Source organism: Eufriesea mexicana, unplaced genomic scaffold, assembly GCF_001483705.2.
Source record: "Eufriesea mexicana isolate 0111107269 unplaced genomic scaffold, ASM148370v2 scaffold221, whole genome shotgun sequence".
Classification (NCBI taxonomy): domain Eukaryota; kingdom Metazoa; phylum Arthropoda; class Insecta; order Hymenoptera; family Apidae; genus Eufriesea; species Eufriesea mexicana.
This window is the reverse complement of record NW_016908377.1, coordinates 155,512-181,959: the sequence shown is the minus strand read 5'-3', so window position 1 is coordinate 181,959 and position 26,448 is coordinate 155,512. Positions and strand designations below refer to the sequence as shown.

The 26,448-nt window shown below is 34.2% G+C and overlaps 3 protein-coding genes across 3 annotated transcripts; all 3 read left to right on the top strand.

The window, feature by feature from the left end:
* Positions 1–1,206: 1,206 nt before the first annotated feature.
* LOC108555660 (odorant receptor 30a-like) lies at positions 1,207–4,763 on the top strand. The gene is made up of 6 exons (XM_017911438.1): positions 1,207–1,401; positions 1,835–2,087; positions 2,244–2,347; positions 2,566–2,898; positions 4,291–4,566; positions 4,695–4,763. The coding sequence occupies exons 1-6, from the start codon at positions 1,207–1,209 to the stop codon at positions 4,761–4,763; spliced, it is 1,230 nt and encodes a 409-aa protein (XP_017766927.1).
* Positions 4,764–10,954: 6,191 nt separating this feature from the next.
* On the top strand, positions 10,955–14,706 carry LOC108555683 (odorant receptor Or2-like). The gene is made up of 6 exons (XM_017911463.1): positions 10,955–11,149; positions 11,688–11,940; positions 12,533–12,636; positions 12,796–13,110; positions 13,339–13,614; positions 14,638–14,706. The coding sequence occupies exons 1-6, from the start codon at positions 10,955–10,957 to the stop codon at positions 14,704–14,706; spliced, it is 1,212 nt and encodes a 403-aa protein (XP_017766952.1).
* A 690-nt stretch (positions 14,707–15,396) lies between these two features.
* LOC108555659 (uncharacterized) lies at positions 15,397–25,741 on the top strand. Its single transcript, XM_017911437.1, has 13 exons — positions 15,397–15,591; positions 16,682–16,934; positions 17,267–17,370; positions 18,574–18,906; positions 19,424–19,699; positions 19,800–19,860; positions 21,335–21,555; positions 22,177–22,429; positions 23,882–23,985; positions 24,109–24,427; positions 25,033–25,051; positions 25,136–25,388; positions 25,673–25,741. Exons 1-13 carry the CDS (start codon positions 15,397–15,399, stop codon positions 25,739–25,741), a joined length of 2,460 nt encoding a protein of 819 aa, XP_017766926.1.
* The last annotated feature ends 707 nt before the right edge of the window (positions 25,742–26,448 follow it).

Below are 26,448 nucleotides of genomic sequence, written 5' to 3'. Positions count from 1 at the left end.
GCTTCAAGGAGGTTCGAGGACTTTCTCGCAAGTTCTCGGAGAACCTCCGCTTCGTATATATATAACTTCCAAATCTTCCAATTGTATCCCAGTCTAAGGGACTACTAGAAAGCTTTACTGATGAGTCCACTAGTAGACAACGGGACACTATACTCGTCCCCTTCCTTCTCCTTTCGTCCCTTTTAGCATCGCCGCCACACAAAGATACCCTGCAACCAGCCAGCTGACTTCAACAACATGGGGATGACACCCGCTACTTTTGACCCCCTTAACTTAATTTACAAGCTTCTTCGCTGGTATTAGTCAGAGACCTACCCCTGCGAATTACCCTAGATCAGTGGTGGTGTGATAGTCAGTCACGACGCAGACTTTTTTTAAGGACCTCAACTAGTCGCTAAAATTGCACAGATAATCCAAAAAATCACATCGGTTTATAACCGATATTTGAACACAACCAGAGAACGACCTTTCGAAGCCAAAACGTGGTCACGAGCTGCATCAAAAGATGAGCCGCCTGATTGGCAGTTTGTCGAACAAAGTGTATGCTGTGGCCCGTAAATCTGTGTCAACCTCGAGGAAGAAGGAGACGTTCTCCACTACAAGAATATATGTATGTATTATCAATTAAATGTCTCAAAGTCACCACTTGGTAGATTCAATTTCCAATTATCCGATCAATACTCATCTTTCCACATTGAAGCAGCATTAGAAACGTTCCCTGCAACCTAATCTTCCAAATGTTTAAATATATCCTCATTGAGACACACTATTATAAAAAGTAGAAAGAAGTACACTGAAGTATAACTGCTCTGAAAATATAGTAACCTGAAATATGATCCAGCCATGTTGACTGAAGTTAAGAAATCAATCGAGCTGCAGAGTAGTTACTACACCTATCAAGTTATTATTGAAAGCAATTGAATAGCTGTGGCCATCTCACACTGAAACGAATATATCACCCAGCATATCCCGACGGCTTACCTCAGGTCATGAATAATGCACTAACAATTCCATTGTGGCACCTACACGTTCTGTACGAAGCAAGGAAACTTAAGAAGTGGACATGCAATCCGTAACAGACGGACGAATGACATGTCACGCTGATTAAAGACCATAGCATCTGATGCCTCGTAGAAAATTAATTGGAAAAAGTTCGCATGAAATCGCAGATCGTTTTGCGTCTTCGAAAGCAATACGACACTCGCCATGCATCAACAGCAGGATAAAGATATCTCGATAATTTGGACAAGTCTTCTGATGAAATCCGTGGGTCTCTGGCTGGCGGCTGATCAAAATGAACAGCGTCGGAGAGACTTTGCGTTGGTTTACACAGCCGGCGCGCTTTTCACCATCGTCTGCATTGGTTGCAGAGATATCTACTTCACCTGGGGAAATTTCGTCGTATGTATTCGCAAGCTTTTACTAATCCACGCTGTCATAAAATGCTTTTCCTATTCGTCGACAATAAGGAATAATAAAAATAATTACATAACAACAGAAAAGAATAAGTAACAATTAATTGAAAACAGAAATAGAAATATAAGGCTCTCGAAGAAGATGCAGAATAGGGAAAACGTGTTTTTGGAATTGTATTTAACAAATATAGTTGCCTGAAATTAATAATATAAATATTTTACTATCTTTTGGAAAAATTCTAACAATTTTTGATAAAATATTGTGAAAAATTGAATATGGAAATATGAGAATATTTTCAACTTCGATGACTTGGAAAACACCATGACCAAAATTTAATTTGAATGAATTTCTTAACTGAATTTTATTTGGAATGAATTATCTACAGTTTCACTTTTAACAGGTATTTTTATGATTTCAGGACAGCGTTTACATCTCATGCAACAACCTGTACCTGATGATCGTCGTTTTAAAAGTTAGTGTTTTGTACGCGCACAGAACCGAGTTCTATAAGTTGATTAAATTCACCCAGAAGAACTTCTGGTGTCCAAGCTGCGATCCCCATGAGCAACTAATCGTAGAAAAGTGCAAGAGATTATGCATTATCCTCATTATCATCATCAACATCTGTGTTCAGGGCACTTGCACTGGTTACATGGTGACTCCTATTCTAGGTACGTCAGCTTTTTAAAAAATATTCTTTCTCTACCATAACTTCGACTAAGATATAATGACTAAGATACTTTATTTTATTTATTTATTTTTATTTTATTTTATTCATAACTAAGACTTAGATATTTTATTTTACTCTCACCTACTTTACCTTTCAGAAAATATGGGAAAGAATGAATCTGATAGGATATTGCCTTTCAATTTGTGGGTAGATCTCCCTGTATCATTGTCACCCTACTTCGAAGTAATTTTTATTATACAGGTACGGAGATCTATAATTTATATCTGTTTCTATGATTTTACGATCAATTCACATTCTCGTATAATTGCGAACCGAGTCATGAGATCGTGTTTCTTTCAAATAATTTTTTTCGTGACTGTATACTTATGTATAGTCTCGAAACACATGGCAGAATGACATTGATAAAAATTAATATCGGGTAATATAAAAATCGTTGAAAGTAACTTTCTTTTGTTCAGATACTTTGTGTGTACCATGTCGGTGTGTGTTACATTTGTTTCGACAATCTGTTGTGCATCTTGAACCTTCACGTGGCCAGTCAGTTTCGAATATTGCAACACAGACTGAGGTATTTAGACGATGCGGTTAAGGATCAAATGATCGACAGAAAGGATGCGAAATTATCGGGTTACGCGATCGAGTGCAATATGAAGTTGAAAGGTTGCGTGAGACACCACCAAACGCTTACTAATTATTGCAAGAACTTGGATAATATATTCACAATGATGGTGCTTGGACAGATACTGTTCTTCGCCGCGGTAATATGCCTCGTGGGATTTCAATTGTTCCTGGTTAGTGTAATTGTATTTTCAACAATAATATCGTCTAATATTTCTGTCGTATCATATTTCTATATTGTATAATATTCTATAATAGTCTATATAGTATAATATTTCTTGCTTCAATACTGTCTAATATTTCCTTTGCTAATTATTTGCTAATTATTTGCTAATTATTTGCTAATTATTCTTGACGTATTGCTATTTGAAAACAGAATGATCCCAAATGATTTTTCATTGTCGTAATTTACGTTTCACGGTTATCTAAACTACTAATGAATTTTTAAAATTCTTCAGATATAGTTTGGACGATCTTCCATAGTTATCATCTGTGAACTTCGTTTTTGTACTAAATTATTTATTAAATCATTACTAGCAGATTTACTAATAACGAATTCTGATATACAGGGCGGGTCACCACATATTGCCATCTAGTAGGAGCCACGCAACTTAATTTTGTTACCTAAAATATCTTTTCCATTTGCTTCTAGAAAATATTGATCGATTTATAATTTGTTTTTGTTGGCACTAGCCGATTCGCGATTTCTTTGGAAATGGTATCCTACGTACATTTTATTACATCAACTGATGCTCCTTCGTGTTCTTTATGAAAAAGTATTAACCCATTTATGTTAAAAAGTCATTAGTTTAGGAGATATTTTAATTTTAATATTGTTAGGAAATAGTGACTTTTTGCTCAATATTATGAATTCTGTGTTTGGTCAATATTATGAGTTCTGTGACATTTTCTGTGTTGATAATTATTGGGAATTTCGGGAAGGAAGTCCAAATGATTAGCGTACAGGGAAGTAACCGTATTCAGTTGTACAGCAATTGGATGTATAAAGTTTGATATAAGTGAAATGTATACACTTTATGCGAATATACAAATAAAACACGAGAGTCTTTTTCACACCACTGTGGGTCACAATATGTAAGCTATCTGCACTGTTCCGGATTTGAGAGTGAGAGCAGTGAGGGACAGCAGGCCCTTTTAAACCCCAAAAACCGACCCCTTGATGCCTGCATAGTATCTTGAGATTCAAAGGTCGGTATTGGCCCGCAACCTCAAACAGATCTGTCACCATCGTTGCATAGGCGTAGCTAATTTCCAACAATAATTATTGCTCTCCTACTTATCGTGAAATGTACACATTTGAAAATAGTTTGGCTATTATAGTTAAATTCATTTGTTCCCTCCAATGAACGATTTTAGTTTTGGTTCAATAATGGTATGCATATGTTTCAACTTGCATTTACGTATAGTTTAATCCACAAAGATAGAAAAATCTCTGTGTCATCCCTTAAGCCAAAAAAGGAAGTAATTTCCTGCTTCACAATCATTTCATTGACTTCTTAAAATTATTATAATAACAGATATTAATTATACTAATTATATCACAGGTGGACACACATCCTTCGAGAAAATTCAGTTTGGTACTCAACTTCGTTGGCACTTTGTGCCAGCTTCTAATGTTCACATATAGCTGCGATGATCTGATACAGCAGAGTCTCGACGTCGGTGACGCAATATTCGCAGGACCATGGGCGAACTTACCAATGGATAAAGTTGGTATCGAAGTGCGGAAGAATCTGATATTTATCATCGTAAGAGCAAACAGGGTTTGCTTCCTAACAGCTGGTGGATTTTTCCCTGTTTCTCTCGAAACTTGCACTGCGGTAATTATTACAGTTTCATTTTATATAGAAATGTTGAGAGAATATATATAGCTATTCAAACCTGTATGTTGTATGACCCCTCCCCCTCAACCCTACATTATCAAATTTTGATATTTTATTTGTTACAGGCCCTCAGCACAGCAATGTCGTATTTTACCCTGCTAAAACAGTCGTCTGTGAAAATAGAAAGCGACTAACGTAATTTTTCTATATATGTTGTACGTTTGTTATTAGTAATGGAAATATAAACAATAACATTTTTTAGCTTTGAAAATGTCGAATGACTAGGTGCGTCACCATTGCTCTTCGTAATGTAGGTGATAGATCAAACTTCAAATATATCTTTCTTGGAACGAGATTTTGTACAATGATAGTTGCTTATATTATATACGAAGTATGACCACAGACAATGTATTTTTGGATCACGCGATTTAAGGATTTCATTCTGTCCTATGCTTTATTTACAATTTCAAATTAAAATTTACTGACAGTTGAATGACAACAATGTGAAAGTTGCACAAAGTGAATAATAAATTTTCTCTGTGCAATTGCATATTGAAACACTGAATAACAAATGTCACTTAAAATATTGATCTTTACCACTTGTTCCAAGATCAAAGTCAATGAAACACCCATGCATCCATAAATTTGTCCACACTACAATTGTTATTATTATACTTAGAAAATAATAATAAATTTACTCTGTGCAATTGCATATTGAAACACTGAATAACAAAAGTTACGTAAAATATTGATCTTTACCACTTGTTTCAAGATTAACGGATTGACAACCATCTTGAACGGTATAAATAATTTCATAAAAAATTAATTTAAATAATAATAATAAATGAAAAATAAAAATAATTTCTTGTGCGGTATAAATAATTTCAAAAATTCTATTTACCCATGCAATTAACACAACACATATTAATGTACATACATTCTCGACCTTTCCCTTTCTCTTTTATAATAATTTCAGACAATTTCAGCTACCTTCCTACTTCCAAATTTTCCTTTCCTGTTTCCAAATTTCATAAAAAGTAAACAATAATCACACGATATATAAAGTTCAAAACAGGCATGTCATTATCAATAAATAAATTATTCACTTGCCATATTCCTTAACTCCACAAAACAAAACACGTAAGCTTATTTTGAATACAAAAATTTAAGCATGAATATTTTGGCGCTAAAATGTGAAAATAATCAAAGAGTAGAATTCCTTTGATCAAAATTTTGATGAAATCGAAATTCCTTTGACCGAAAAACAGCACAAAGTATAACAAGGAGAGTGTAACCAAAAATGATTCTTACAATTAATTTTCCCAAATTTCATCTTCTTATCCAAGATGGACAACAACCATGTGATCCAATTACACTGCATTATATCTTTCGAGGATCTCAGACAACATAACTGCTGAACTGTTAAACTTGCACTCCCCTCTACCATCATCCACCACACCCCTACTACCGTGTATAATTCATCGATCCGAGGCATCGTTCCCCTTTCATTTTCACACCATGGAACAGCAATTATGATGATGTTCGAAATAACCAGTTGTCAAGTACTTACTTGAAGTAAAAGAAACGAAGAGGACAACGAGCCAATCATGGTAATTGCAGTAGAAGAACCCTGTATTAATGAAACTTCACACGAAGTGGAGGCTCCAGAAGGAATTAGAGATTGGAGTATTCTATCATTGGAAGCTCAGCATGGGATTGAAGGATGTCAGAGACCTATCGATCAGCATCACGTCCATTTACATGAGAATCGTTGGCTTTTGGCTTGCGTCTAATTATGACGAGGAACGTCGAAGGAAGATCTGTATATTTTATACATTCTGTACGATCATCATCGCCTTGATGATCGAGACCAGGGATATGTACTTCTCTAGGGGACGCTTCGGCGTGATTGACAAGTGAAATGTTCTTAAAATATGACAATCGATTGGTGTTTTGGAAATTCTCATTTTGAAATCTTCCAAAATTCTCTAATTTTAATTAATTATTTATAATTTCTCTAATCGAGTGGTGGTTTTGTTACGTAAGAAAAATTGTTTTATTCCAAGAACCGAGGTTTCGTGAATGGAACAGAATTATGTACATAGTTTATTGAAAAATAGTTGAGAGAAACAAGATCAAATTTGGAAATTAACTGTGAGGTTCTCAAAAATTGTCCAATTCCCAGAATTCCGAAATTGTGGAAATTATTTTGTAAATTATTTGCTTGCTTTTAAAACCCGGAATCCCCAAAATTCGATACAAGAGAACTTTGTGTATATTTTTATTGAAAATAGTTAAACGAAGTGTGATCAAATATGGTAGCCAATTTTGAGATCTTCCATAATCCTCCAGTTCGAAGAATTTTTTAATTATCGAAAACTATTATGAAAATAAAAAATCAGATTAATCAAATTTGTGCTAATCCAACTTCGTCAGATTACACGTGAATGACTTCTTCTTGGTAATGAAGGGTTAAGATTAATATTTATTTTCTATATAATAATATAATATTAGCATATATATTTTAATAGTATAACAATAGTATACTTTCACCCTTGATTCCTCAATTACTGTCATAGACAAATTTCTAGACACTAACAATAGGAACTAATAATGCATAAAAGTAGCCTGCAATTTCTACCTTTTAATCTTTGATTACAGGATACTGTTTATATGGCGTGCAACGTTTTATCTCTGATAGTTTTTTGCAAGATTTTGATTTCGTTTGTGCATAGAAAGAAGCTACTCACCTTAATTCAGTATGCTAATACAAACTTCTGGCACACGAATTATGACTCATGTGAACGAAGGATCATGCATACTTGTAGTCGTATCTGTGCACTGCTGATATTCATCTTCACTTTCTTCGCTCAGGGAACAGTTATTTCGTATGTGATAGTACCCGTACTAGGTGAGGTTTCTGTATATCGATAAAACGTGGAAAAATTACAAAAATACGAATTTTTTAATAATAAATTTAATAATCTGATTCTAAATCTCAAAATAGTATGCTAAGTAATAAAATAATAAACCTAACGAATATAATAATACATTATGCAAAACATATTCTTCAGAATTTGTAACGAAATTCTACAAAAAATTATTTTATAATGTCATTATTTTACATCATTTTTATATTTCATATATTTCATATTATATATATATAATATAAAATATTTTTCAGCAAACATAGGGAAAAATGCTACGGATAGGATACTTCCGTTTAATATGGGGGTCAATGACGCACTGAACCAGACACCATACTTCGAAATGTTGTTTATGTTACAGGTATCAAAAATTCAATTATTATATTCTTTAAAACTGAATTGAAGCAATTAAAAATGATTCGATGTTACGTTCTTTGAAACATACATGAAACTACCCTAGGAGTATGGAGAACAATATACAGAATATCCATAAATGATCAATACAATTATTACATTCATATGTGCATGTAATAATAACCATAATATATAAACATATATATTATATTTACATACATCAATATATTTAATAATTTTACACATTTCGTACATAAATATTTCTATTAAACATGTAAAAAGGAGTATGATATTTGTCATAAATATATTATTACTAATGTGTAGTAATAATATAATATAATGTAATAATGAGATGCATTAAAAATTTGTATAATTACATTTAAAAAAGTGAAATTGACGGCCATATATGTCTCAAATCCTTCTAAAAAGCATTTAAATGTAGTTCAAGAATTATTTATATTTATGAATTAAGATCGGATATTCTGTATATTCAAATATAGTTCTCATGTGCTCCAGTATACCTATAAATATAAATTCAATATTTTATTATATATAGTACGAAGTCATGCATAATAAAAATTGTAGTTTTATATCCTCATAGATTCTGGCTTTATATCACGTTGGCGTGTCTTACCTGTGCTTCGATAATTTTTTGTGCATTATAAATTTACACACTGCTTGCCAATTCCGTATCTTGCAATATGGATTCACGAATGTGTGTAACATAAATGAATACGGAAAGTCGTACGAAGCTTCGAAAGAATCGTGTAATGTAGATAAATACATGACTTTCAAGACTTACGTTCAGCAGCATCAAGCGTTACTTGAATATTGTAAGAGACTCGAGGATGTATTCGGTTTAATTGCACTTGGACAAGTGACACTATTTAGCTTATTAATCTGTTTCGATGGGTACTTGTTGCTTATGGTTAGTAATGCTTATTTTCTCACTGTTAATTCATCGTAATGATTCTTCTTTTATAATAAAATCGTCTTTTAACACTAGAACCACCGTCCAATAATCCAATGCATATTTAATACAGTACATATACAGTAACTCCGTTATTTTTGGTAATTTGTACCACAAATATTGCAAATATATTTTTGTGATATAACATTCTTAATTCCTGGGAAAATAGATCAGTGTTATAAATTAAAAAACATTAGGAAATGCCTAATAGATAACGTTCTGACAGCAACTGGAGGAATAAAAAGTCCAAAATCGATAATTCTGTCTAATTTAATAGGTCTAGTGTTAAAAAAGAAAATCAGTCAAGACCGCGGTAATTAAAAATAACATTTTAGTTCTTACCTTGTACAATTGCTTCAGTTGAATAATATTCACTTTGCCATCGTGTAAAAATGTTCGTAATGCGATTTCTATAGGAAGAAGCTACCATTACGAGACGCCTTGTATTCGCGTTTCATATAATGAGCTGCATAAGTCAGCTGCTGATGTTCACGTATAGTTGCGCCTGTTTGATGCAGAGCAGCATGGATGCGGCTACTTCTGCTTATAAAAGCATATGGCCGATTTTGTCAATGGACAAGTATGGAAAAATGTTGCGGAAAGACTTGGTATTGGTTGTCATGAGATCTCAAACACTCTGCTGCCTCACTGCCAATGGATTCTTCGCTGTTTCGCTGGAAACGTTCACTGGGGTAAGCGTTTCTTCCATGAGGGCAAACTTCAAACTAAAAAAACGTCGTTTGCATACGTTGTACGTACTTTATGATATTGTTTTTCGGAATTAAATATTTTCGAGTTATAATTATTTAAAGGAATTATTTTCTATAATAGGTATGCAGAATATCCGATTTTAATATATAAATGAAAACTACTGGTAATTAAAGATAATTTAATTACCCAGTTTAATTTAGTATGACAAATTTTTTTGTCGCTCTGAACCAGGGAAGTACTAGACTGTGTTTTCTTGCATTTATAATCTGTTAATTACGATAGCTATTGTTATCATGTCGAACGTTTTTAAGATTGTATGATGCTATTACGAACGTATAAATTGTTCATTTTCTTCTTATAGATTTTGGGCACCGCAGTATCATATTTTACTTTTCTGAGAGGCCATGCCGTAGACGAACGTGAAACATAACTAATAATACCAATGTCGGATAGAACAATGAATTTAAAATGCTCAGATAAATTTAGTTTCAAATAAAAGTGATATATTTTTTGTTAAAAAATTTCCTCCAATCATCTCCACAAGAGCATGAGGAAATTTTCATTGACAATCTGTGAATAAATATCTAGAAATGTGATTTTATACATATTAAAATAAGTATCGAGGTAGTAAAAATCATTTATTTTTCGAAGGAATAAAATACACACAGTAGAACAATTGTATCCATAAAGGAAGGAACAAAATCTTTGTCTGCGAAATGAGTAATATACAACTATAACTGACTTGAACTACGTTTCAGTAGTTCTTACTGTTTGACAAGTTGAGTGACCGAAACATTTCAGGAATGAATCTATCACGAGACTGAACGAAATCATGTCATTCTTCATATCATTAATAAATGTAAGTACTGTAATGTGCACTTTCAATTGTAGTGCCCAATTACTGTAGCACCCAGTTCGAACGATTACTAAGAACATCTTTATACATCGTCAGTCATCAGAGGAGTAATCCTCATTCTTTGTTAAATTATACAACTTTTGAATACACTAATTTATATCATCGTTTCACATCACACATGCACACACATGATCCAATCGATCCTGAAATATACTACGCATACCGTGTCATGATTTCTCACTATATGCAAACAATCATATATACTTTCCTGATCACATCACGTTTCTTTCCCGAGTGACCATGCACTATAGTACTCGTTTTTGACGATACAATAATCGATACGTGACAAATTACTGGATGTACACCTGCAGTCGTGTGACGTGCGAATCGTGACAGTTCGTTTGATGAAAAGACATAGAAATTGACCGTCAAGAAATGATCATTAACTGAGTGTCTCATATTGATCAAAGCAATGTCACGTCAAGCTTCATTCGTTTGGAACATTTTTCCTACAAATCTGTCGGTTGACGAGTGACTTAAAAATTGAGATCTCGATAAAGAATTGCCATGCATTCGCTGCAATACACTGATATGTCGATTAAAACGTCGCAGTTTCTGCTGAGACTCACGGGAACGTGGATGAACGAGAGCAATACCGAGGAAAGTCGAAGAAGATTCGCCATGACGTACACAATTGTGGTGCACATTTTCGCTCTATATCTCAGTTCAACTGACATGTACTACACATGGGGTGACTTGAACGTAAGTTGGATGATCATTTTTTAATACAAGACTTTCTGATTTTAACGAAACATTCGCGAATGCGAATATAGCAAAATTTTTCGTTTAAAGAAATGTTTAAAGTTTAGTGATATTTAAAATGGTACAGTATGTATATAATCATATGATATTTGATATATGTTAATTAGGCAAAAGTCATATTAAATACGTTAATTATTAATTATTTCGGGAATATTTCGACACCGTATTATTCTAATATCAAAAATTTATAGAGCGTAATAAGAAACATAATTAAAGACAAAAATGTAAGATTTAAAAACATGTAAGATCAACCATAGAAATATTTGGAAGCGCGTGGATTAAAATCTCTCTCCAATGTCATTTTTCCATCAGTAACTGTTAAACTGTATAATCAAGTAATAATTACAATATAAGAAATTCTGAAATTTTTATTTAAAGTACGGAATATGAAATTCAAATTACATAGGTTTCCAAATATCTTTGAGGCCTACAATATGTCGTGTAGCATTGAAATAAATTTTTGAATTCAATTTTTCAGCGCTGCTGCTACGCCATGTCTAATGTACTGTGCACTAGCCTGTCACTATTTAAGACTGTAACAGTCAGAATGCGCTATACGGTTTTAAACGATATAATAAAACTTGCACAACAGAATTTTTGGCATGTCAAGTATGATCACGAGGATCAAATACTGTTGAGGAAGTGTCGAGAATTTTGCAACTTGTGGACCATATGTATATGCTGCATTGCACAAGTCGCCTCGGCTTTTTATATAATTGTACCGATCTATGGTGAGTAAGTCAATCCTTGATAAAATGATGGAAAGGATGATCATTTGTAGAATCAATATACGATATTTTTGGAACAGGTATGACCTATATTTCTGAAATGAACATATTTGTAGCATGAAAATAAAAGTATACTCCTTAATAATAATTATTAATAACAAATGTATGTAATAATAATGGTAATAATGGCAATGACGGTAATAACAATTGCCATGATAATATAGAATAATAATAGTATTAATTCTAAGCACTATTGGGTAATAATAATTAATAATAAATATATTCCTAGACTTCATGAAAAAATTGGCATGATCCCACTTGGAACTATTTATAATGCAATTCTGATAACACTACGACATATCGATTTTTCAGGCAATCCAAAACCAAAATATACTCTTCAAATGATAGTAATTCCTATTTATCCTTAGTGAAAAATTAAATTACAAATTTTTTATTTCGTTACTATGAACCAGTTATCTGAAATAAACAATTGAAACCCCGTTCAGAAATTAATTACTAAGGAATATCAACGTTATATAAAAATTACTAATCCATAAGACTCGAAATACTTTACAAACCATCCACACTGTTCCAGCAAACATCGGAGGGAACAAGTCAGAAAGGACACATCCGGTGAAAATATGGTTAGATCTGCCCCTAAACGAGACACCGTATTACGAAATAGTATTCGCCACGCAGGTAGCCCAAATCTTAATTTGCCTCCTCGAAACCTGTTCATTTGCAAATACATTATATAACGATTAATTAAATCGCTAATATTCACCGGAGATGACGATAATATAGAGACAAACTGCTACGAGTTAATAGTTACTTACCTATAAATTACCAATCTGACAGATACTAACTCTGCAACACATTGGCGCCACATATATCTGCCATGACAATCTCTTATGCGTCCTAAACATGCACGTGACCTACCAATTTCGCATGATGCAACGCAAGCTATCGAACCTGTGGCAAGGCTCCGACAAAGAAACGAATTCCATCGATCACACCAATAATTGTTATACAGCCTTGAAGGAGTGCATCAGGCAGCATCAAATGCTGATCGAATTCTGTGAAAAGGTCAAGTACGTTTACATGCTACCAATCCTCGGCGATGTTGTCATCTTCAGCATACTAATGTGCCTTAACACGTACGAGATTGTTGTGGTACGTGTGAACGAAGTATCCGTTGTTCCTATAAGCTATCGTACCATAGGACTATAGTCATTCGAGAAAGTATAAGTTTCACGTAAATTATTTCTTCAAATTACCTCCTCGAAGATATTCCAAATAATATTCCTCAAAATTTCACAAACACACGTTTGCGAAATTTTTTTATTCCGGGATATTATATCATTTAAGCGCAACTACGTTAACCATGTGTTATGTACACAGGCAGAAGTGGCTATTTTGACGCGCGTCATTTCCATTTGCCACATAGCCGGTAACTTCTCCTACATATTTATCTTCACATACGTTTGCCACAATTTGATAGAAGAAAGCGCAAATATCGGCATGGCAACGTATTCCGGCTGGTGGGAAGTGTTGCCAATGACAGAATCTGGCAGGAACCTACGAAAGGATGTGAGGATGATAATAATGAAATCGTTGCGACCATGTTACTTGTCCGCTGGAGGATTCTTTCCTGTATCTTTGGAGACATCTACTGCCGTATGTTACCCTTTTTCTGCCTAATCCTCTTTTTCTTAAATATTGTAGTTTTCAATTTTTCTTTGTTCTCGGTAAACGTTTTCATTCCCTGGTAATTTATAAAATTTTCCAATTTATTAAAATTTGAGTGTTCTTGATTTTAATCGATAATTTGGTATTGGATTGCAAATTATGATTTCTAGAAATGGTAACTAGCAATTAACGAATGCGTCAAGATACGTATGAAAATTAATGGAACTTCTTCTTTTCCTTAAATTAATTAATGATTAATAATTACTTAGTTAATAATTTCATTACGTATTTATGTTTCGTGTAATTTTACCTGTTTTCTTTATTTTCTTTTAAATTGCAAATTATGATTACTAGAAATGGTTACTGGAAATTAATGAAAGTGTCAGGATACTTATGAACAGTAATGTAACCTGTCCCTTTCCTTAAATAATTTTGTTACGTATTAATGATTCATATAAATTGATCTGTTTCTTTTGTTTTATGTCAGTAGGAAACGTATCATATAATATAAAATTATACAGGGTGTCTCAGCAATAGTAGTACAAAATAAAATTTTTTTATTGGAAGCTTCATTTTCTATCCTATTCTATTCTAAGACAGATGGACCAGTAAATCAGTGCATTCGATGGATCGATTCAAAGTCGATTTTCTTGACAACGAAGCTTCAAATGAAAAAATTTTATTCTTTTTCTTTATTCGTTTCTGTATATAGAATCACCCCCTTTCCGATTGTACTACCATTGCTGGGACACCCTGTATAATATATGACTTATGCTACATTAATATTGTTAATTATAATTAATATTAAAACTAATTAATCACATTAACGTTAATATTATGTTATATCATGGATATCAATATTATATCAGTATAGTATTAATATCCACTTAATACATATATTATACGTGTGTATGTAAATACACGTTTAAAATGTGATAATTATAATTCGCTATAATATTCAATGAAATTTTATACAGAAATTTATAACCATACCAAATCTTGTTGTTACAGCTTATGAGTTCTACGTTGTCATATTTCACTCTCATGAGGGAGTCCTCAATGAGAAGCTCGAACGAATAATTAACCAAGCATGCACACATCACGAAGCATTATAAGAATACTTTAAATAACAAATTCCTTTGTGTGTCATATCATTTAATAGTTCGTGTAAAGTTATTAATTCGTGTTTCACCTTTTGATATTAAATACTGTCATGTACTTACTCTCTTCATTTGTCAATGCGACTCGATTATGCTGGTCCTTTCTTATGTTATTACATAACGCAATCAAGTAACAGCAATCGATGCTTCTCGATTCACCATACATTCCTTCCTGTCACTCGAAACATACTCCGTCACAAATATACCCATAGTATCCGAACAACCTCCTACTCCTGAGGGTATAGACCACGATCAAAAAGTGATCACTTGGAATCCATAGGACGAGAAGACTAGAAATGCGCCGACCCCTCTAAATAATATAACATGATCCATCAACAGCCGAACATGCAATCAAATTGTTACCTTCTCTTTCGAAATCTGACCAAAAGAAAAGTAGCAATCATCCTTCTATTCCATGTCAATCGATGGTGTCATCGTGACGAGAGAAACGTTACGTGCACACGAAAAAGGACACGGAATGTTGGAAGAATGTGGGACAAAGGGAATCGACAAATGACAACAACGTCTATCATTACCACGATTTAGACACCCGGGATCCATGCAGTTCACGATACAAGTGGCCAACAGCCTTAGACGTTCGGCAGTCAGCATGCAAGCAGGACAACTTTCAGACATATCGATGAAGGTGTCTATCTTCTTCTTGAGGAACATCGGCATATGGGAAAGTGACGATCCCGCGACAAGACGTCGAATGAAGATACTGCTCATCTATACAGTGTGGAACACGTTGTTAGGGCTGATAACCATCCTCCGAGATTTGTACTTCACCACGTTGTACAATGGAGTACGTATGTCTGTACACATTATATTTATACTGTATTATATTTTGTAAAAGCTGAATTATTCTAAAAATTATGGCGTTATTCTTAATTTATTTATTAATAGTTATCTATTAACACTTTGACTGCCACGTTGGTCATATATGACCGGCCACGGTTTCTCCTGTGGCGCCATGGGGTGGTCATTGGTGACCGGAGCGCTTGAACTACTGACACTACATTGAACAACATTGGATGAAAATTAATAATTAGTGCGGTTTGAATATAACCACTAATTAGAAGATACTTTGAAATAAAAAGTGCCCTATTGAACGATTAAAAATTTTTATTAGAACATCAAAAAATATTAGAACAAGTCTCGCATCTAGTAGTGCACTTCCGTGGCGTCCTGAGCGAAACATATGATTTCTGCGTGGCAGTCAAAGGGTTAATACAAATTTTGGAAATTATTCTACAGGAAATTTTTGTATTTTTCTGAAGTAATAAAATTTCAATAAATAAGGAAAATATTAATGGGAAATACTTGGGAGAATATTATCGTATTTGGAATTTGGATTGAATTTGGATGATTATTAATGTATTTGTTATTTGCTTTACTTATATTGCGATGAAAACAATTTACTCTCGTCTAGATTAATTACGCCATTTTTTCTTTGGAAGAATACATCGTTTAGAAGCTGAGAAATCTGTTGCTGATTTTTTGAATAGTGATCATTTTCACGTGGACGGACATCAAGTGCTAGTAGCAGTATTAAGTTGTCTAAGGTCTACACTAAGGTGTAAAGTACTAATTATAATTTTCAATCATTTTTAAATTGTTTAGCGAAATAAAGTAAACATTAGAAGTATTTTAATGTGTGTTTTCATTATTGGTTTGTACTTAATAAAAAAATTGTTTGATATATTGCAAATGTGTAAATAATATTTTTGAGTATACTCTAATAATCCAAATGGTACTTTATCTGTATTGTTTTCCATATAATTGTATCTAATACAAACAATGCATTTGATATTTCTTTTAATTAGATATTATTAGCAATATTAATATTGAATTATTTTCCACACTACTAATTATTCAATGATAACACGTTTCAGGATATTCTTTATTCTATTACTACCACACTAACGGTAATTATGAGTTTATTCAAGATATGTATCATAATGAAGCACAGAGGTGATTTTGCGAGCCTAATTTTATACATGCAACAGAATTTCTGGAATGTCAAGTACGATTTTCAGGAGAAAGAAATTTTAAACAATTGTAAAAGAGTTTGCACCTTCTTCGTTTGCTCTGTTACCACCATTGGGATTTGTGCTATGGTGTCCTTCATAATAACACCATTAATGGGTAAGTTAAATTATGGTATTTGTTTTCAGTATATTGCTCAAATTTTCTTATTTATAATATTCCTCATACACAAATATCGTGTTTGTACAAAATAACGAGTAATTTCTAATTTACCATATTGACAAATTTATTACTGACTAATTTATCTAATAAAGTATTCAACGATTGAAAATTTCGTGATCTTAGAAATTCAATCGTTTAAATATAGTGAAAGTTACATGAAAAATAATTTCATATGAATTGATAATATTTAATATTTAATATTTAACATAAAATTAAAAATTTTTATATAAAGTTTAATATGAAAATAATTATTTGCGGGTCTGTTATAGAAAATATGCAGAATAAAGGAGCTGAAAGAAAGCACCCTTTCAATTTGTGGATAAAATTGCCCGTATCAGTGACACCCTACTACGAAATAATTTTCGTTGTACAGGTATATATTATATTTTCATACTTTATGTAACGATTATTCGTTTCATTACATGTCTATATTTTACTACTCACGAAATGAACCTTAATACACGATGGCCTACATGAATATGTCATATGAAAGTTCTCCTGTGAATCCGGAGCACTTACAATCAGTTCACAACGTCTTTTCACTATAGACACTATAAAATAATTTGAACCATTATTCATATAATCAAGTTATTTGAAATACCTTTCATTAGTACCACTGATATGAAATAATAATGTTTCAAATATTTCAAATGCCTCAAGAAAAGTTTCAAATTTCAATGATTTCTTTGGAATTAAATAAACAGATTGCTTCCCAAACTAATAATAGCTGACAAAGCATATAAGTACGAACATTTAACTAGTAATTTAGAAATTCATTTATATTCAAAGAACAAACTTCTCACAGTGCAATATGCTATTCGGTCAATTAGAAATCTGTCAATATTGTATATCGTGACTAGGTTGATATTGGTTGGCAACGATTAGTGACAGATGGCTCTTTAACACTAGAACTACCGATCTTTAATGAGTACCTAACTATAACGTGCACAGATTATAGTAATTTCGATCGGTATGATGAATATGAGTGAATATATTGATTACAGTTCTTTCTTAATATGGGTTGATACCAATTTTATTCTTAAAGCAGGTGTATGTGTTCGGTGAATGCAAAAAGGAAAATTCTGGGACCAGTCATTTTCACTGGGTTGGTAGTTCTAGTGTTAAGGAAATTTTGTGTATCTTCGAATAATTAGTGGACTGTATATTTCTTCTTGTGAATCAATTGATTTCCTCCTTTGGAACACGTAGGGTACTCTAAAAGTCTTATGGTCTAGAGCTGATAACTTTGTACGGTAGTTAGTCCTGTTTGACTATCTCGTGTTTACTGTGTTTACTGTAGGGGTTTCAAACAGAAAAACAAACTGAATTATAATGCCCTATACTCCATGTACTTAACGTATATGGTGCCCAAGCGTCAATGTGCCATCGTGTTTTACCTAGGGTATGGGGTATAGTATATAGTATATATATAGTATATAGTATTTCCTAATGCGAGTAATAATATCGCCAAAACTGTACTTCCAGGATTAACAATTATAATTCATTATAATGAAATTGTAAAATATTGCACTGAATGTGCAACAATCAAAATGGCAGTAATTTTGATTCTTTACAGACGATAAGTATGTGTTGGGTTGGGATCTGCTACTTTTGCTTCGATAACATTTTCTGCATCATGGCCATACATTTGTCTGGTCAGTTTCGCATACTTCGATATAGACTTGTGAATCTCTGTGACATCGATCACCAGATTCGCGAGAAGAATACGGAATCCATGTTGCTGAATCAGGTGCACAAATTTTACGAGAAACTGAAGAAATACATCCGACAGCATCAGTCACTGATCGCCTATTGCGACAAGCTTGAAAACGTGTACACGATGATTACACTTGGGCAAATGGTGGTATTCAGTTTGTTGATCTGCCTGTTTGGTTATCAAGTATTGTTGGTCAGTATTTAACTCGCTGCAAAAGTCATTATCCCAAATTATATCGGATACCTAAATATCATTTATATAATTACGATGGAAAGAATTTTGAAAATCATATCGAATCACAACTTTCTCTATCTTTTACTTTTTACCATTGTATAAAATGCGATAGCAGAAAAGAATTTAGAAATTATTTGAAATAACTCTTAAAATGTGTTTTTCGAATTAAATGTTGTTAATTATATAGATACAGAGTCTCGTGTTCTTCGTGTAATGGTATGTCAATTAGATAGATAAATAATAATAATGATAAATAATTATTATAATAAATTTAGATAAAAACACGTTTCCCTTCAAATATCGTTTCAATAATAACACAGCATTTCCAAGAAGTTAATAAAAATAGAACGATGAATATTTTAAATTCCAGTATAATTTTAACTAAAATGATCTAAATATTCTTTTAAACTTTACCATTTTAATTTTAATACATTTTTATAAAACACATTTTTCTTTAAAAATTGTTTTCTATCAGGCAGAAGCACCAACCACGAGACGTGCCATTTTCGTCTTTCTTTTAATCGGCTCGATGTCTTTATTGTTTATGATCACCTACAGCTGCAACGGTGTGATAGAACACACTGATAACATTGCTATAGGAGCATATTCAGCGTTATGGACAGTCATGCCGATGAATACAACTGGGAAAAAGCTTCGAAACGATCTGATAATGGTGATCGTGCGGGCTAGACGAGTTTGTTGTCTGACTGCGAACGGATTTTTCCCTGTATCATTGGAAACTTATTCCACGGCAAGTATGACTCACGGAATAAGTATTGGTACATTATGTTGATAAATGTAAATATAATTTTTTTCGCCGGAAATTAAAATTATTTATTTTCATTTTGCAGATTTTGAGTACTGCTATGTCATATTTCACGCTTTTAATGCATAACTTAGAAAACGCAGACGAATCATAAATAATGATAGAAATTGTTAATAGCATAATTAATAAATACATCTAATAATTAATTAAGAATACAGTGTCTAATAATTAATTAATAATAGAGTAAAATTTAAATAAGGGTGAATAAAGGAAGCGGTTAGTTATATTGGTTAATCGTTGTTGTTCGTTAATTAAATGTAAAAATATAAACCAATACCAAACAACTCTAAACAACTATATTCTCGACTTTTTTTTCTAATAAAAGCAAATAAAAGCAGTTATAATATATAGCAAATACCTTGATTGAGATTATCAACTTACTCTATCATAAGGACTGTAGCGACCGTCATTCTCACTCTCGCCGCTAGACGGATTCCGGCTTCAAGGAGGTTCGAGGACTTTCTCGCAAGTTCTCGGAGAACCTCCGCTTCGTATATATATAACTTCCAAATCTTCCAATTGCATCCCAGACAACGGGACACTATACTCGTCCCTTCCTTCTCCTTTCGTCCCTTCTAGCATCGCCGCCACACAAAGATACCCTGCGACCAGCCAGCTGACTTCAACAACGTGGGGGATGACACCCGCTACTTTGACCCCCGTAACTTAATTAATTACAAGCTTCTTCGCTGGTACTAGTCAGAGACCTACCCCTGCGAATTACCCTAGATCAGTGGTGATAATCAGTCACGCACACACAAGAAATTTCAACTAGTTTCTGAAACTGCACAGATAACAAAAATCATGTAGACTTAACCTGACAGTCGATCCACAATCCTATTCGTCCTTCTCTCTAGTCAGGATGATGACGTCCTCAAGGCCTGATATTCTCACGTTCCGGACTTGCAACTCAGATTCTATTAGGAAGAGTGTACTACATGTGTGCAGTAAACATTCGCGACTTTAAACTGGCCATCATCACCATCATAAACCTTAACAACCTGTCTTCAGAACTATCTTACAAGTGTAGGTTGACAACCGCTTGGAAGTATTCCTCCTCCTCCAATACTAACAAAAATTATCAGTACCTAGTATCTTCACGTATAGTTCTTCACCACAAGTAGTACTAACATTCGCTAACACGTAACTGAATTACTTCCAAATACACTAACCTTCATATCAATATACACTGGAAAATATAAGCTATATGTGATTTCAGAGAACCATGCGTACTTTTCATCCCTGCTTCTTTGGCGAGCGATCGTACACTGATAACCATGTGGCAGAATTTCTATCTCGAACGTATAATCGATACACGATGAACTACGAAATGTATACACCTACATTGTAAGGTGTAATAATCCTGCTCCCTTTGCAGTGTGCATTATAAATAGGACGTCACTTCAAACGTGTGACCACGCACATGTACCACACGCGTTTTTCTCTAAAAAAATCAGCTCGAGGGAAAAATATGTATCCAGTAAGCAACAATCGATTGATCAGACAAAACATTCAGCGAGAACATTTTGTCACTGAGTTTAGTAGTTACCGCATAATTAGCATCAGGATCGAGGAAAAGGTCCGCCATGCGTGAGACACAATATAACGATATATCTCTTAGATTCTCGCAGTTTCTGCTGAAGCTCACCGGTGTCTGGATAAGGACTAACGACTCCGAGAAACGACAAAGGAGGCTCGCTACGTTTTACACTATACTCATGGCCATCTATGCGATATATCTGAATCTAAGTGATGCTTACTACACCTGGGGTGACTTTGGCGTGAGTATGTAGATCAGTGACACTGTTCTTAAATCCTGGTAGCATCATTATGTGAGATCATCTAGGTAACAGTTGTTGATACTTGTGTTCATGAAAATTTCTACCTATGTCTGAAATTGGATCTATGTTTCAACAAATAGAGTTGAACGTTAGTTTAATACTTGGGTAATATTGAAAGTTGATTTAACATTTGGGTGATGTTTAAAATGAATTTGAGATTTTGATAGTTAAACTGAATTTAATATTTCAATATTGATCAGAATTGATTTAATAATTGGCCACTGTCCAACATTGGTTGGACATTTGGATTGTGACCAAAAATATCTCATCGTTTCAATTCTGTTTTAATATTGGAGACAATATTTGATGACAGCTAAATCATGATTTTTGAAAAATATAATACAAGAAATTGTTTACTGGGAATTACTTAATACTTGGTTCTAGAGGATATAAGCAAGATCTGGTGATATTTAGAATGCACAGGAACCAAAATGGGGATAATTATTTAATTGTAATAACTATTTAATTGTGAAACTATTTAATAACTATTTAATTGATACATCTAGCAAATATTTGAAATTGGATTAACGTGTTATTAATTCTCGATATTTATTTTTTCAGCATTGTACCTTTCTGTTTTATAATTTAATATGTATCACACTGGTGATGTTCAAGATTCTAATAATAAGCATTCGCAAAGCGGAATTCAAGAATCTAATATTATTTGCACAAAAGAATTTCTGGCATTTCGAGTACGATCACGATGAGAAAATACTTTTCACGAACTGCCGAAGGTTTTGCAAACTATGGACCATAACTTCATACTTTGTCACGCAAACGTCACTGGCGTTCTATGTAATTTCACCTATCATTTGTGAGTAACACCATCCCGCGTTAAAATAATTCTAAAAGAATCAAGTAAATTGTATTATAACGTCGTAAATTCCAATTTTTCTTCATTTATAATATTTAATTCGAAGCTGGAGAAAATTTAAAAGTTTTAAATAATGATAAAGGTACGTCGCGTTTTTCTCCATATTCCGGAATAATTATTTAAGTTCAGCACGGTCAAAGAATCATTCGAGTTGGAATAATTGATAGTAAATACTGTTCCACGAAGGCAGCCAAGGTTTGTTTTGCTGTATGCCTTATCTCAGTATGTCATACTCATCAAGATACTGAGCACTTGGGTGTGCAATGAAGAGCAGTTTCGTTTTGTATACACTTTATTGCACTGATAGTTGCAATTTTGAATATGACGTATATGCGTTGTGATTGACTGCTGTCTGACTTTTGGTTTACTTCTATATATCTCCCGGTATTGTCTTCGACTACTAGTTTACGTCTTATATGATATTCTATCATGGAACAAGGAAGACATCGTTGCGATCTTCCAACAGCCATGGGATCACCAGCACGCGTATGGTCTCTGCGTACCTCACCTTAAAGGAAAAGGTGCTCTCCACCTCTGTCTTCATCTTGGAGGACCTTTCCTTCCTTCAAGCTGACCGATTTGCAGACTAAGGGGACGCCTTTGGTCCAATTAGCCAATAATATTTGGAGAGTTCTCGATTCTTCCTAACCCCGATCTTAGAAAAATCGAGGAAGACATTTCGAAACGAAACCTCAAAGATCACTTTGGAGGAAGGGAAGATCCTCCCAAACGAAGACGGTGGTGGAGGGGGCACCCTCTCCTTCAAGGTGTGGTACGCGGAGTCCACTCGCGCGCTGGTGTCCCCATCTGCCGTTTATGCCCCCTTGCTAGGGCCTCAGGCTTCTAACGTATGCGGATCACGTGCAGACCACAGGCCTATTGTCAGCTAAGTCTTAACCCATTTGCATCCAAGCGCGGAATATTCCGCGAGCCACGACAGTCATTTATCACCGACCGCGGAATATTCCGCGAGCTACGACTGTCGCCTATCACCGAGCGCGGAATAATCCGCTAGCTGACTTTTTTTCCATTACTAGTTGCTGATTATTCTTCATATGCCACAGATCACGTTTGATCCCTTTTGTGAGCATCTCATCTACATCAGTTCATTATATTCTTAACAAGTTTTACTTTTATTGCGAAAATCCTTTTAACTGCCATTATGAGTAGGTGCTGGTGCGAGCGCGGTGATATATTGCTCGGTAGGTCAGTCACACGTGCGTCCCATCTGTTGAGTCTGGTTGTAGGTTAGGGTTGTCCGCAGTCTGTAGATGAGCTAATGCACATCTAGCCTTCGTTATTGCCGTTGCAACGAATACTGAAAATGCAGAAAAGTAAATAACGTGTGAAACCCGAGAAGGTGATAAAATGTCATGGTCTACTGTGTTTCAGCAAACATCGGAAAGAACGAATCAGAGAGGGTACTTCCGTTCCAAATATGGATCAATCTGCCTGTAAACGAAACACCGTACTACGAAATAATTTTCGTAACCCTGGTACAGTGAATTTCAATTTACGTTTTCGCGATGTCGATTAATTTCAAGCGACTAGAACGTTAACTAATTATGCGCCATGATGATTTTACCTCGATGATCTTATGGAATCTACCATTTTCGCAGATACTAGACGTGCAACAAATCGGTGCCGCCTATTTAAGCAACGACGGCTTTATGTGCGTGCTGAACATGCACGTGATTTGCCAATTTCAAATATTGCAGCACAGGCTGTTGAAACTGTGGTCGGCCATCGAAGAACAAACAGATTTCAACGGTTACACGGACAGTTGCTACACAACTTTCAAAATTTGTATCCGACAACACCAATCGTTGATCAAATTCTGCGACAAGCTCGAGTACGTTTACACGTTGCCAATTTTCGCTCATGTTGTGGTCTTCAGTCTACTGATGTGCTTAGACGCGTACGAGATAATCCTGGTAAGTATGAACAGTCTTGGTAAGTGGATTCTTCCTTAAATCAATTGAAACGCTATACTTTCATTTTTGCATACCGATGTCACTTCGATCCTTGAACAGTTAACCCTCGGAGCACGGTCCCTCGCGAAGCGGTAACGGGGTCTCTTGAGACCCCACACTGATATTCTACTAATGCATGCTCGAGACCCCCACTTTTGGACCACGCTGTTGAATCTTAAATCGTAGGGCAGAGGGTTAATGATACCTTGCATCTTTTCCTTTTTAAGAATTTTCTCATCTTCAAAACGAAACGCCCATTGGTCTAGAATTAACCAATGAATTAATTCAATGGCTTATTCTCTGATCATCTAAATTCTATAGCAATTCTAAAAGGATCAATGAATAGATCAATTTTCGCTACAGGTACCAAGATTCTATCAGCAGTGAATAAAGCAACCGTATACAGCCATCTGTACAGTGCATTATCCATTATCAATGAATTAATTCAATAGTCTATTCACTGATCATCTAAATTCTATAGCAATTCTAGAATGATCAGTAAATAGATCAATTTTCGCTACAGGCACCAATAAGATTCTATTTGTATCGATATGTTGTATATACAGGCAGACATAACTACTTCGATGAGGCTCATTTTCGTTTTCCACATGATCGGTAGCTGGATGCACTTATTTTTCTTCACATATAGCTGCCACGGAGTTATTTCGACGAGGCTCATTTTCGTTTTCCACATGATCGGTAGCTTAGTCCACATACTTTTCTTCACATACAGCTGTCACGGATTGATAGAGGAAAGTGAGAATATTAGCATGGCAACGTATTCAGGTTGGTGGATGGTTTTACCAATGACGGAAACTGGCAAGATGCTACGGAGGGATATAAAAATGATGATGATGAAGTCGATGCGACCATGCTACTTGTCCGCTGGAGGATTCTTTCCTGTGTCTTTGGAAACGGCTACTACTGTATGCAAATTGTTTCGTATTTAATCTAATTTTTCCAGTAAATATCGCTTCCTATAGCATATAATTATGTAATTATATTTCATATAATATAATAAATTATATAGCATATTATATAGCATATAATTATATGTACCACGTAGGTCGAAAGTGTCTGGGCACTTGCTCATTGTTTACAAAATGATTTTATTTTTTAACGAATAATTGGAAGCGATAGTAAGATTTTAATACCAATATACAAATTTTGTGAAGAATTATAACGATAGTAGTGAAACCTTCTGTTGCAGCTTCTAAGTTCCACTATGTCGTACATCACTCTCATGAGGGAATCATCCATGGGAATAGCGAATGAATAATTCACTATACGAATACAAATTTATGTAATAGATGAATTGTAATGTTAGAAAACAAACTTTGGTGCCAGTGGTATGACGTGTATAAATATAAAATTGTAGATAACTTTGAATTCAACGAATTAGTGTATTCGATGCATTTTATGAATATCAAACGTGTAATCAGTGACCATTATATAATATATTCAGAATCTTTGAATAGAAATATTTTCCCAATGCAAGTAGTAATTAACTGAACATAAAACGTGTAAGTAATTAACGGAAACTTATATTTCACCGTATCAACAATGAAAATATCCAATTATCTCCACATTAACTAAAATCACATAACACCAATCGATGCTTCTCAACTCACCATGCACGTTTACCTGCCACTCCAACTATATTCCATAACCGATACTCTCTGAACGATGTTCTAGACCAGACTCTATAGGCCCCGATCAAAAATGATCCCTTGGCATCCATAGAACGAGGAACCTAAAGATGTGCCGACTCCTATAAATAATTGAACAAAATCCTTCAATAGACAAACATATAATCAAATTGTTACCTTCTAGTTCGAGGTCCGGCCAAAAGAAAGGTAACAATCACCTTTCAATTTCATATCAGTCCGAGGCGTTCCCCGTGACCAGAAAGACATCATGTGTACGCAAAGGAAGACACTAAACGTTGCAAAAATGTTGGACAAAAAGAATCGACATATGAAAGCA